General features: G+C 40.5%; 1 protein-coding gene across 2 annotated transcripts in view; it reads right to left on the bottom strand.

The window, feature by feature from the left end:
- The window catches only part of LAMA3 (laminin subunit alpha 3), a 186,157-nt gene that overhangs the window by 19,895 nt on the left and 153,958 nt on the right, over positions 1 to 12,304 (bottom strand). For both annotated transcript variants that reach the window (XM_087819001.1, XM_016211528.2), the window contains 9 exons: positions 11,510 to 11,680; positions 9,732 to 9,883; positions 9,407 to 9,569; positions 8,723 to 8,856; positions 7,752 to 7,905; positions 4,910 to 5,029; positions 4,406 to 4,539; positions 1,684 to 1,801; positions 1,168 to 1,308 (listed from right to left, as the gene is read on the bottom strand). In XM_087819001.1, coding sequence (XP_087675127.1) covers positions 1,168 to 1,308; positions 1,684 to 1,801; positions 4,406 to 4,539; positions 4,910 to 5,029; positions 7,752 to 7,905; positions 8,723 to 8,856; positions 9,407 to 9,569; positions 9,732 to 9,883; positions 11,510 to 11,680 — 1,287 coding nt within the window. The remainder of the gene's footprint in view (positions 1 to 1,167; positions 1,309 to 1,683; positions 1,802 to 4,405; positions 4,540 to 4,909; positions 5,030 to 7,751; positions 7,906 to 8,722; positions 8,857 to 9,406; positions 9,570 to 9,731; positions 9,884 to 11,509; positions 11,681 to 12,304) is intronic.

Raw genomic sequence — 12,304 nt, 5'->3', positions numbered from 1 at the left:
TTCTTCCATCTGCTTTCAACCATTTTGTATATTGTGTACTAAGTGTCCCTACCCTCAGCAGAAGAAACGAGTGTTGGGGGTCAAAAGCGTAGATCAAAACATCCTGTTTTGATGGAAAAGCCATTCTCACCATCTAAATGCTAGCATGTGCTTCTTTAGCACTAGTTTTTGAAAAAAAGATCTCTAAAGGCCAATGAGCAAAGAAGTCAAGAGAGGAAAGGCTTTCTAATATGACAAAGCCACAGAGTCAGCTACCATCCTTCCTTTCAACAAATACTAGATTAATCAAAGAATTTATATGCATATATGCACAACCCATGGACACACAATAGTGTAGAGAAGGCCTGGAGGGAGCAGGGGTGAATGCCAGGTAGAGGGGGTAAATGGGGAGAAAAGGGAGACATCTGTAATACTTTCAACAATAAAGACAAAAATTAAAAAAATAAATAAATGACATATTACCATACATTTATATTCTTTTGAAAAAAATACTAGATATCTGTTGTGCTGGAAATTCTGAAGACACAAATCCAGAATGGCACTATGCTATTTCTACCTCTATTTTAAAATCCCACGTGTTCCACAAAGAGATTTCTAAGTGTTAGTTGACTTCTACACCTATGTAACTGCACTAGCTAAATTCTCTTAAGGTATAGAGGTATCTCCTTGCTGAAGAGAATTTCTGTGGCTCTGTTGTACATGAACAAAGAGCAAAAGACCTTCTTTTCTCCCATTTCCCAGATATGAATATTGTCCAATAAGCTGCTGCATGAAAAGAAGAGCTACCTTTCATGATATAAAAAAGGAATAGTGGAGATACATTCTGATTTTTTCCTTAGATCTAAAACTTTAAGCTACATTATAACTTTTAACAGTTATAATTCACCTTGACTCAAAAAATAAATCTAACAAAGAATAAAAATGAGCCCATGAATACACACAAATTCAATTCTGTGAACTACAATGTACTTTCTAAACCTGATTTCCTTTAGGACCTACCCCAGGGTGTATAGCTCAACCTCCATGGTTGAAATATACAATGGCATTGATCATGTGACGATAGATAAAACGCCCAAATAATTTACATTCAAAATCTCTCTATTGCTTTTGACATCAGATGTTGAGTCAGGTTTAAATCTTGCTCAGTATTCATGCAATGTTTCATACCCCTGCAGGATGATTTAATAGCACGCCACTGGGTTGAAAGGTCTGAAACCCAAAGGAGGCCTGGAACTGGCTGGACAATGGGAAGTCCAAATTGGTGAAGCTCAGATGTCCTTCCCTGGAGAATGAGGCAGATCGCACGAGCTGAAATGCAAACACGGAATAAATGACTGGCATTGCAATCATTTAATGGCTGAAATACAGATCTTGTCCTATGTCAGGGCACCTCAACTGATTAATGTGGTTTATGAGGCCTTGAGGAGAATTAAGTTTGCTTTTCTGAATGGCAATTTATTGATCATCTGCAGGTTTCTTTGTGTGTCATTGGTATTACTCCTTTCCTACAAATTTCATATGCAAACCTAAAGAGGTTTTGCAAGCACGTGGGGAGTGTATGTAAGCCAGTTCACAGTAACACTGTGTGCTACCAGAAAGGAGTCCAAAGCTGATGTTTTAACGAATACCAAAAATGGGTGGTTGGGGGACATTCCCTTGTAAGGTTATGAACTCGTCACATACCTTCCAGTCTTCTGAGCACTTCTTTGTTACTCCCACAGTATCATTCAACCTAACCACGCCACTGGGTTTCTTCAGATTTTTCATGCAGCCTCGGAAAGCAGGTGTAGAAATGTTAAACCTGATTTGGGACACAAAAAAGGACCGAGATGTACCAGACCAAGCTTACCTGAGAACTGGAGCTGAAACACTGTCCTCTGCTACTTCTCGCCCATAAACAAGGATGTATTTTAAGGTCATCAGTTCTCATAGGATTTCTAAAATGCTACTTATTTTGTGATGCTGGGAAAATCTACATCCTTTCTGTGGGATTCTGCATTCTCAGCTTCAAAAGTGAACACAATAGTGTTCACAAAAGAATGGCCAGTGTCCTCAAAAGGTACAGAGACAGAGAAGATATACAATATCTAGGATTGCTCTCCCACCCTGGGAGTCATGGCAGTGCATGGTGACTAGAAAGTATATTAATAAATTAATATACTATAAATATTAATTAATATATATTAATAGCTTAATAAATAAGTAATTTGTTAGAGTCGGGAATGCTCTAGAAAACTTTATGCCCTTTTTTTCCTGTCTAATTTTAAGTTTAGCCACTTTTAAGTTAGCTTTTTTTCTGTCTACTTCTAAGCTAAACTCAGAAAAAACAAACTGTTACTTTTTGGTTCTAGACAATTAGGAAAAATTCGGTTGGGTATTGAACCGATGCCAAGTTGAACACTGGAAAGCACTGTCTGGCCTCACATGCTGTATCCACCACCTCCTAACTGGGCTACCTGGGCAAGGGGTTATTGTGAGGATTAAACACATTGATGCACAGTGAATGCCTGGGACGATATGTGGCACATGGTCATGAACACACAGGAGGTGTTTCTCAGAGACAAGGTAGTGTAGCTCTAGAGCTGTCTGGAGCTGTGGGCCCTGGTGCCAGACTGCCTGGGCTCAAGTCCTGTCTCTGATGCCTGAGCAGGCAATACAACTTCTCTGTGCCTCTATTTGTCATTTATACAACGGGAATATTTAATGTTTCCTACGGTTGTCAGGAGTTTAAATGAGTTAATATGTGTAACACACTCAGTTGGTGCTTGGTACGGAGCAGGGACTCTATGTAAGAAGGTGGACTCAGTGACTGCCCCATATCAGTGCAATCACGTAATGAGAGCCACTTCCGAGCAGCTCTTCCTAGGCGGCTGCCCTGGCGTTTCCCCTTTGATTTCACTTCTGGCTCTGTCTGAAGCTGAATTCACATAAAACATTAACACACATGAACCAACTGAAGTCCAGGCAAATATTTGTGTTTCTTAAACAAATGATGTACTAAGAAAAACAGAAAGCTGATTTCATTATAAATCCCTAAGGCAGCTCACTTTTCTAAATGGAAGGGTGTCTGCATTCATTTTTATTCAATTCATTATAAGCAGTTTAGCTACATGTAATATGCATAAAATTAAATCTCATTAAAGCAAAAGGCAGAAATGAATCCTCAACAGAATTGCAGCATGAGCCTAATTATTTTATAAAGGTGGCTTTTTGCCTCAGAAGAGGAGGAGAGTGTGTGTGGGTTCCCGGAGCGGGTCTATTTATGCATACATTTAGATCCAACCTCTCTTGCATTTCAACGTGTTTTAGACCCATCAGCACCTCCTGATGCCCTTCTTTCCATAAAGTATAGGTTGAAGGAAGAAGGTGGCAGAAAAGAAAAGGGGGAAAGAAAGGCCACTAACAGATACAAGGTGCCTATTTTTGTGAAAGGTGCTGTTATGCTATCCTCACAATAACCTTTCAAGGGAGACATTTACTGAGCACTTACCATGTGCCAGGCACTGTGCGAACTACTCTGAAACCCACAACCGCCCTGAGAGAGAGGCGATTACTGCGCCCACGGTACAGCTGTGGCCAGGAGGCTGGGGAAGGCTGAGGACTGGCCTGAGGTGGTCAGTGTGTCACACAAGCAGGCATCCCTGGAAGCCCCTGAGCCTTACGCATACACAGTTTGTGTACCCGCAGCACTTGGAATGCCCATGGCTCTCCCCCCGCAGATTTGACATAAAAGTAATAACTGAACATTCTGGGACTTTCTTAGCTTAGTCGTGAGGCTGTACTAACCCTTCCAGGGCATCTTCTTTCCATACATTATCAGCAGCTATTTGGAGAATACAAATAAAACGTAAAAGTTTTTTTAAACTACATTCTCAAAGTGTTTTTTTTTGTTGATTTTGTTTGTCTTTTTCTCATTCAGCATAAGCTTTTCCTGTTTTCAAATGAACTGAATTCATTCACGTATTCATTAACCTGAGAAACGGTCTATACCTAGTCTATGCTCAATAACATACCAGCGGGCAGGTAACACAGGTGTGCCTTACATTCTAGAGATCCTTCCCAAAGGCAGCGACCCCAGCTTTCCGTGCCCAGGCCTGCTTGTCACACTGCCTTGAAGGGCTCCAGGGCCACAGCCTCCACTCCAATCGGCAGCATTGTCAACACCATCTATATTCCTGTGGCTTCTCTCCTCCCAAGAATGACAATGGGGGTGGCACACAGTTCCCCTCTCTCCCCCTTTCAAATGGCCAGTCCCGTTATCCAGTATTTATAGCCTGTTTTACTCTGTTGCCTAACACTGTTAATACTGAAAAGCTAACTTTCTGTGTTTGTTCATTGCTAGAATTAAAAAAGGCAAACTAATCAGTAGCTGTCTGCTTCCTTAAAAAAAAAAAAAAAATCTTACCTTTCCCTGATTGAAAGTGGAATTCCTCCCAGATAATATGTGTTGAAATCAAATATTTCACCATCAATCATACTGGAGCGACTATCCACACTTATGTACATACTTTTCATGGCTTTTGGAATTCTGATCAGAATCTGAAATAAATGAGAGGAGATTTAATGAGCAATGAGAAAAAAAATTCTATTCATAGTGCCTCAGAGCTATTATGTTTTTTGTCTTCCTTCAGATTCATTTATATACATGTTAGGAAGACTCTGACATTAGCACTTTTACATAAAATATAATATTAAAACATTTTAATAGAAATGTTTGCATTTGAAATGAATCATGTTTTATATATGCCACATACACGTTATATATTTTATACCCAAATGTTCAAATTTTAAAAAGACATGTCCCTCAGTTAATAAGCTCATGTGGTAAAAGAAAAGTGCTTGGGGCACTGACTTAATTTTAAAGGACTAAGGATATTTAACAATTCAAGTAAACAGACTGAGGACATACCGAATGATCTTTCCCATTGCTTATGGGCTCTTTAATTCTTTTTTCTTTTGGTGGCTCTGAATTCAGTTTGTATAGCACCAGGAGACTGTCATCTTCTATATTTAGAGAGATGAATTGATCCTAGAGCAAGGAAACAATGCAGATTACCAGGAGATACAACGGAGGAAGACCTGAGCACTGGCGCTCAAGTTACAGGCTGCTCTCAGCTCCAGCTGCCTCCTTAGTTAAAAGGGACAATAGTGCTGCAAGGTCCAACTCCTGGGATGGGTGTGACAGTTAAACGTTGTAAGTCTTGCCAAACATCATATATGGTGGTTGCACACAGGAAGGACACAATAAATGCTACCTATTATGATTTTGTGTCATAGTGATCTATAACCAGCATGTAAAAATGGAAACTGAAAAGATACAGATCATTAATATCATGTGACAACATGAATGCTACCTTTTGGAAAGAGGTATGGTCTTACTTAAGCCCCAGGCATTTTCTACCATCTGTTTTCTGACTTATTACTATGTCTCGGTCTCCTTTGCTGGCTCATCCCCCTTCTAATCTTCCATGCAAGTGTTGGGGGTTCTTTGGGGATCCTGCACAGGACCTCTTCCTCCCACCACTCTCTGCCTCACAATCACAGACACTCCCGTGGCTTTAATTCAGGTGTGCCCGTGAAGCCCAAATGTTTTTCTCCAGCCTAGACCTGTCTTTACAGTACCAGGTCTGTGCATCTGGTTACCTGACTGTTATTGCTGGCATGACTCATAGATGTTCAAATTCAGAATATCTCTAACAGAGCTTATGATCTACATGCCTCCCACCTGCTGCCAAGCCCGTGTCTTGCCCTTCACGCTCTCTCCCTTCTTTCTCTCTCTCACTACTGATACTCACTGATGGGGCCACAGACCCACTGGGAGTCATTCTTGACTCTTCCCCCTCTCTCCCATCCAAACAAATCTTAGCAGTTCTGCCCTTTCTTAACTCTCTCCATTTCATGCCATCTGGTCTCAGCCACAACTCTTTCAGCTGGACTGCACAGCAATAACACACTGTCCCCCCATGTCCGCTCTGTGCCTTCTCAAATCCACTTTCCACCCTGCAGCCAAAGAGGTTTTTGAAAATGCCAGCGTGAGCACACTATTCTCCTTTGCTCTCGGAATAAAGCCCTAACTCCCTATCAGGTGCTCTGAGGCCCTGACCACCTCTTTAGGTTTATTTCTCTGTGGTCCCTCCGGCTCTTTGTGTCCCAGCCACATGGGCCACCATTCCACTCCCCAGTGCTCCCTGCCTTTCCCATGTCTGGGCCTTCTTCCAGCCCCTCTCCCCACATGGATCACCCTTTTCCTCTTTATATGATGTCTCTACTTGTCCTCCAAGTCTCAGATTAAGCATCCTTTGTTCAAGAAAGTCTATTCTGTTACACATCCTCATTTCACCTCAAACTCTCCCTCTATATTGCTCGTCACCATTGTGATGATGTAATTAACCAGCTAACGAGTGTAACTTTAATATTTGTCTTCCCATCTAGCACACAAGGTCCTTGAGGGCAGGAATCATGTTGGTCTTGGTCTGTTGTGCATCCGCCTCATGGTGTAAGGCACATATTTAAACCAGCCATTTCCTTAGAGGAAAGATAAGCTGAGGAATTTCTCCTGCAGGGCTTGAAGGTTGGCTCTCGCAAAGTTCCCTATTGATAAGAGGGCCTCTCTTTGAAGTCTACTGCCAGAGTGCTTATCTAATAGAAAAATCAGTCCTTACCTGGATCGTAAACCTTGCCCTAGGAAGCCAGTTAGGGTTCCTCACACTCATAAATAACAGAATAACATTAACTCACCGACAGTTATGAGCCAGCCTACTTAACAGTAGCCCTTTAGATCATTTTCTCTTATCTAGTTGCTAATGGCATTTTATATAAGTAGTATTTCTGGTTCTTAGTCTCAAAGAACTTCAAAATGTAGTACAAAGAACACCTTGCTTTGGAAAACAGCCACCTTGCCCTGAAGATGCTGTGTGACATCTCAGTTCTCTGCAATCTTCAGGTAGGTCAGGACCTTCCCAAACCATCAGAACTGGTTGAGCCTTGGAAGCTGCTGGAGGGTCCAGACCAACCCGAGAGAGAAGAGTTGGACCAGGTCTGTGTCCCCACCCTTCAGATAGAAGGGTCTGGTAAAATCTCAAGTGCCTTGTGAATCCCACATTCTTACAACGGAGATTCCCGTTTCTCCAGAAATGCTACCTAATGGAGCAAACTACAGGTCTATTTAGAGGAGCAGACAATTCCCAGCCCATTTACCAGCAGATGGCGCTAGTGATCACCTGTAGAGCATCACTGGACTTTTCTAAACTAGGAGACTAAAGAATGGCCTCTAAGAAAGTCAGCTGCTTGACAGCAGAGAAGCTTTCATGTCTTGGATAGTCAAGGGTCAGGTTGATAAAGACAATCTCACACAGCCTGGCAAGAGTTGGACCAAGATGCAAACATCCAAAGGTCAAACAGTCGAGCTCTCAGAAACCCCAGGAGGTCTTCACATTTTTTATGCAGAATAAGTAAATTATTAGGCAAACAGTAGTTCTCAGAGAATGAAATTGACAATGAGAATCGAATGGGAAAAGGGGTGATTTCTTCCACATTTTGGTAGCAAGTTCTCAAATTCCTGATTATTTGCCTTATTAAGACACATATTCCCACAACCAAAGAAAGAAGAACTGGGCCAAGGGAAAGGATGCATATAACATTTACACATTGTATTTCAGATCTACTTGGGTGTTAAAAATAACCCAGTTACCCTCAAATTGCTCAATTGAATGGGCATATTTGTTAGTATTTAGATGCTTGATATAAATTACCTGGTTTTCTGCAAAGAACAGCAAACCTTTATCCACAGTGGTCTGAATTGACTGCCCAAAGGTTTTGACTGAAGCAGTTATAGTTGAAGTTTGAGTTGGAACTCGAGCATAGCCCGTACCTTCAAAATAATTTTTGTCTGACTCTTCCTTTCTCCTGTCAACATTAATCATCATAGGTTAGAACAAAGCAGCACAGGACTACTACACAAGTTTGTTTATTAATATGAGATGCTGCTATCTGAAAAATGGAGCAAAGCATATGCAATCTTGTTGCCACAATTTTTTAAAGAGGAGGAAACATCTTTAAAATGTTAAAACAGCCAGCTACTTCTCCTGGATGTGCTCTTATAATAATTAAAACCTCATTCAATAAAGACAATATTCAAGAGTACCTTTTGGAAATATCTACTTAGGAAGATGTAGACTAGCATCTGAAGAGTTTAAACATAAACAAAATTATGAACTTGAAATGTAATAATTTTATTCTGAGTAATAAATATGCAGTCTGTTCCATATTAGAATGTTCCAAATCCTTTTAACTAGAGGGAAGGTCAGGAGCTCAAGGCAGCAATTTTCATTAGGTCCAGGTGTCAGAGTACCTAGAAAGTTACAGTGTACTATGTGGACCATTGAAAAAAAAATTACAGTAAATACATACTTTTGTGCCTAAATCAGGTACCAATCCCACATTCAACATTTTGTGGTAGGAGGCACCAAAAATTTAAGAAAAAATTATTATTTTTAAATTGAGAAAACTCTATCAATTTAACATATTCTACAAATGAAGAAAAGACTACCATTAGATTTTAGGGATGGAATAGCACTGTTGCGTGCAAGCATAATTTAGGAACTACTGGCCCAAAGCAACCAGTGACATCAACAGCAAGTCAATGCCCATCCTTTGTAATGTAACAGACCTGCAAGCTATACAAATCACAGTCATAGGGACACAGTGTCTAGGCTTTGTTTACCTTCTACAAGGCTCCACTTGAGTTGTATTAAGATTGAAAGTTTCTTTGAAGTTGTACAAGCTCAGAACATTTTCATTGAGGTCATCTAATTCAATACAACCTTTGTATGGAGGGAATCTAAGTTTTCTAGGAAGCTGAAAAAAATGAAACAAAAAAATCTACTAATTGAACAAAGGACAATGATCACATTGGCCAAGAAATAGTATGACTTTGTTACTTTTTACCATAGACATAGCCATAGGGGTTAAGAATGTGGACGCTGTGAAGGCCTGGGGTGGGGGATGGGTGCAGGGTAGAAGGGGTCAATGGGGAAAAAAGGGGATATCTGCAACCCTTTCAACAATAAAGATAAAAAAAGAAAGAAAGAAAAGAATGTGGACCCTGGAACCAAATGCCCTGGCTTTACTATTTACCAGCTGTATGACCTTGGGCAAGTTATTCAACCTCTTTGTCTCAGTTTCCTCATCTGTGAAGTGGGAATGATAACGATGCTTTTTAAACTCATATGCTTAGCATATATCACTGCACAAGGAAGTACTTAAGTATTAGCTATTACCCCTAAATAAGCTTTAAGAATACATAGTTAAATCCATCTTATATACAATTGATCAGTAGAGACAAGAGGCCATCATAACAAATAAAAATGTAAATATTGTCACTCAGTGAAATAAAATTTGCACTTACTCTGAAATCAGGTGGGTAGCCTCCAACATAAAATACAACATTTTCAGGATCCAAATCGAGGAGTGTGTTGCTATTTCCATTGTCCGTGTCATAGAATTGAGCTGTTTCTGGTTTACTGGATGTGGCTTTTCTGGTGTAATTAAGCCTGGCAAACTGATAGATTCTGTTTAAAAATAAATTAGATAGTAGATTTATATAAACATTTATGCAAAAATGAAAAAAATCAAAGCTAAGATTCTAAAAATGGGGTTCATCAACATGTGCAATTGAAGTTCAGCAAGTGTAAGTCAGGTTAGCAAAGAGCAGCAGTCTATCAGACTTGTACCTCTGAAATTTCACCCGGTCCATAACTGCATCCTGAGTTTCACTCTTGGTCAAGATCTGGTCCACTTGAAGTTCCGCCTCCTGGTCTCCCAGGTTGTAGACACATGTGAGCTGGCCATCTATGACTGCCATGCCGATGTAGTCCCTGGAGGCCTGGCGGGATAAAGTCTACCTCAGAGCCCTTGACATATGTATTCTCTCAACTTCTCATTCCAAGAGAGTGCATTTCAAATAACAAGTGAGTTTTATACAATAAGCCTTGGGCAGGCAGAATAAATGAGGTGTATCCTTGTTCAGAATAATATACACAGAACACTTAACATTAATAATGCCTGAGCTGTCTTTGCTCGTGGTATATAGTGCACTCATTTATTCTACAAATATTTGCCAAGCACCTGCCATAAAGATGAACCAGATATGGACTCGGGTCTCCATTAGATTTTAGTCTGGTAAGGGAAATAAGCCATTTTTTCTCCCTGTACCATACAACATTCCCTCAATACTGTGTACATGCCTCTGTTACAACACCTAGCACCCTGTATTATCACGGCTACATATGTATCTTTTCCCCCTGTTAGAATATGAGCACTTTAAGGTAGATACAAATTTTTGGTAAATGATGGTATAATACCCCTGGCTGATGTGGCTCAGTTGGTTGGAGCGTCGTCCAGGGCACCAAAAGGTGGTAGGTTTGATCCCAGTCAGGGCGCATTCGAGAGGCAACCAATCGAGGCAATTGATAGGTTTTCCTCTCTCACATCAATGTTTCTCTCTCTTCCTCTCTCTAAAATCAATGACGAAGCATATTCTCAGGTGAGGATTAAAAAAAATTATGGTAAAATATACCATTTCAACCAGTTTTAAGTGTACATTAAGTACACTCATGAAACAAATTTTTGTTTATCATAAATACAGGGTGCTGCACCTAGTAGGTATATGGTATAAATTTATTGAAGGAATAAAGTAATGTGTATTTTGTCACATACAAAGCAAAAAGTCATGTCATAAGAAAGCTACAAATGAAGTACCAACCCCTCGAAGCAGAAAGAGTGATTAATAACTGTGTTGATTTTAGGAATCTTTAAATACACTGTCCACTAATGGCAGCCAACCATTTAACTGACAGAATTTTCAGATATTTCTTTTCTAAAAATTGTATCCTAACCCAATCAGTAATTAGTTTTTCCTGACAATTAGGTTGAAGAAATGTATTTTAAGTGGGGGGATTAAGTGCTAAAATAAACTCTTCAAAATGCCTGAAACAGTAGCAGTTTAAAGAATTTAGAATTGTAGAGATGGGGCAACTGGATTTCTGATTAATTAGGTAGGAGAGGCTTCATTTGCTCCGGTCTCCATCCACAGATGGTTGTCACCCCACCGACTTGAGAAAGGGCTAGGGCTGGACGTTCTGAGCAAGAGAACAGGGTCACAATTCTGTGAGGGAGAACTGTTGATTCCCACGAAGCCTTGATATTGCTGCCCTGGTCACGTGGTGAAAGGGGCTGATCTTTAACCCCAGGTGTATATTTGCTCATAGGCACACACATGTGTACACGTGTGCCCATGTGTTGGGCACCTCTGGTAAGGCCTCTAGATCTGCCAGCAGATAATAATCCATGATTGACAGAAAGCTCCTTGTGGCACCATCAGAGGTAGTGGAGTTTGTTGACACGTTGGTGGGATTTCCTCCTGCTGTGTCCATGGCAGTGACACACGGGTGTCTCACATCTCAAAACCATATTCTTTTAAAAACAAGAGAAGTATCAAAGCAATACTTACATCTTTATTTCCGAGGTACATCACAAACATATTCTCAGTCCCTCCATCTTCTCCTGACTCAGGTCTTTGGAGAAATAAAGAAAGAGATGTGTATCCTTTCAAATCTTCCAGGTCATTTGGCAGTCGGACTTCTACTCCAGATTTTCCATTGAATCTCATGGGGATAGCAACCTGCGAAGGAGTAAGATCTATGGTGTTAACCGTGCACCAGGAGGAAAGTGGGTGTGTTCAGAGCGGCTACTCCTTTCAAACATGCATGAGCCTTTGTCAAGCTGTCAGGATAAGGAACACAGGAGTGTGCGTGTCTCCTAGACCGGGATTAAAAACTCATGAAACTCATTCACTGTTTTTAGATTTATCCGTGTTGATACACTTGGCTCCAGCTCGCTCATGTTTACTGTTGTATGGTCTTTCATTGTATAAATTTATCACAATTTTATCCATGTCCTATTGATGGACATTTGGGTTTTTCCCAATGATTTTTGTGTGATTATACGCTGTGTTGCATTGAACATTCTTATATGCGTCCTTTCGTACTATTCTTAGCCTCTCTAGGTAGAAATTGGTATTTCCAAAACCCAGCAACACACCTTTATCCAGCCTCTTAGTGTAGTCTTTTCACCAAATGCCACTTGCAGCAGCTGGAGAGCAACCTGGGTCCTCAGGAGAGTGCCATGCAAGCCAGGTGTTCAAAAGCACTTGCTGATTATTTTTTATTATCCACTTACATAGTACTATTAGCCAGGAGCTGTTTTACATTAGCTCATTTAATCCTAACACTCTCATGAGGCCTGT

The sequence above is a fragment of the Miniopterus natalensis genome, chromosome 7 (genome assembly GCF_054644295.1).
Source record: "Miniopterus natalensis isolate mMinNat1 chromosome 7, mMinNat1.hap1, whole genome shotgun sequence".
NCBI classification, from domain to species: Eukaryota; Metazoa; Chordata; class Mammalia; order Chiroptera; family Miniopteridae; genus Miniopterus; species Miniopterus natalensis.
The sequence above is the reverse complement of the archived record's forward strand: the minus strand, read 5'-3'. Positions and strand labels throughout refer to the sequence as shown.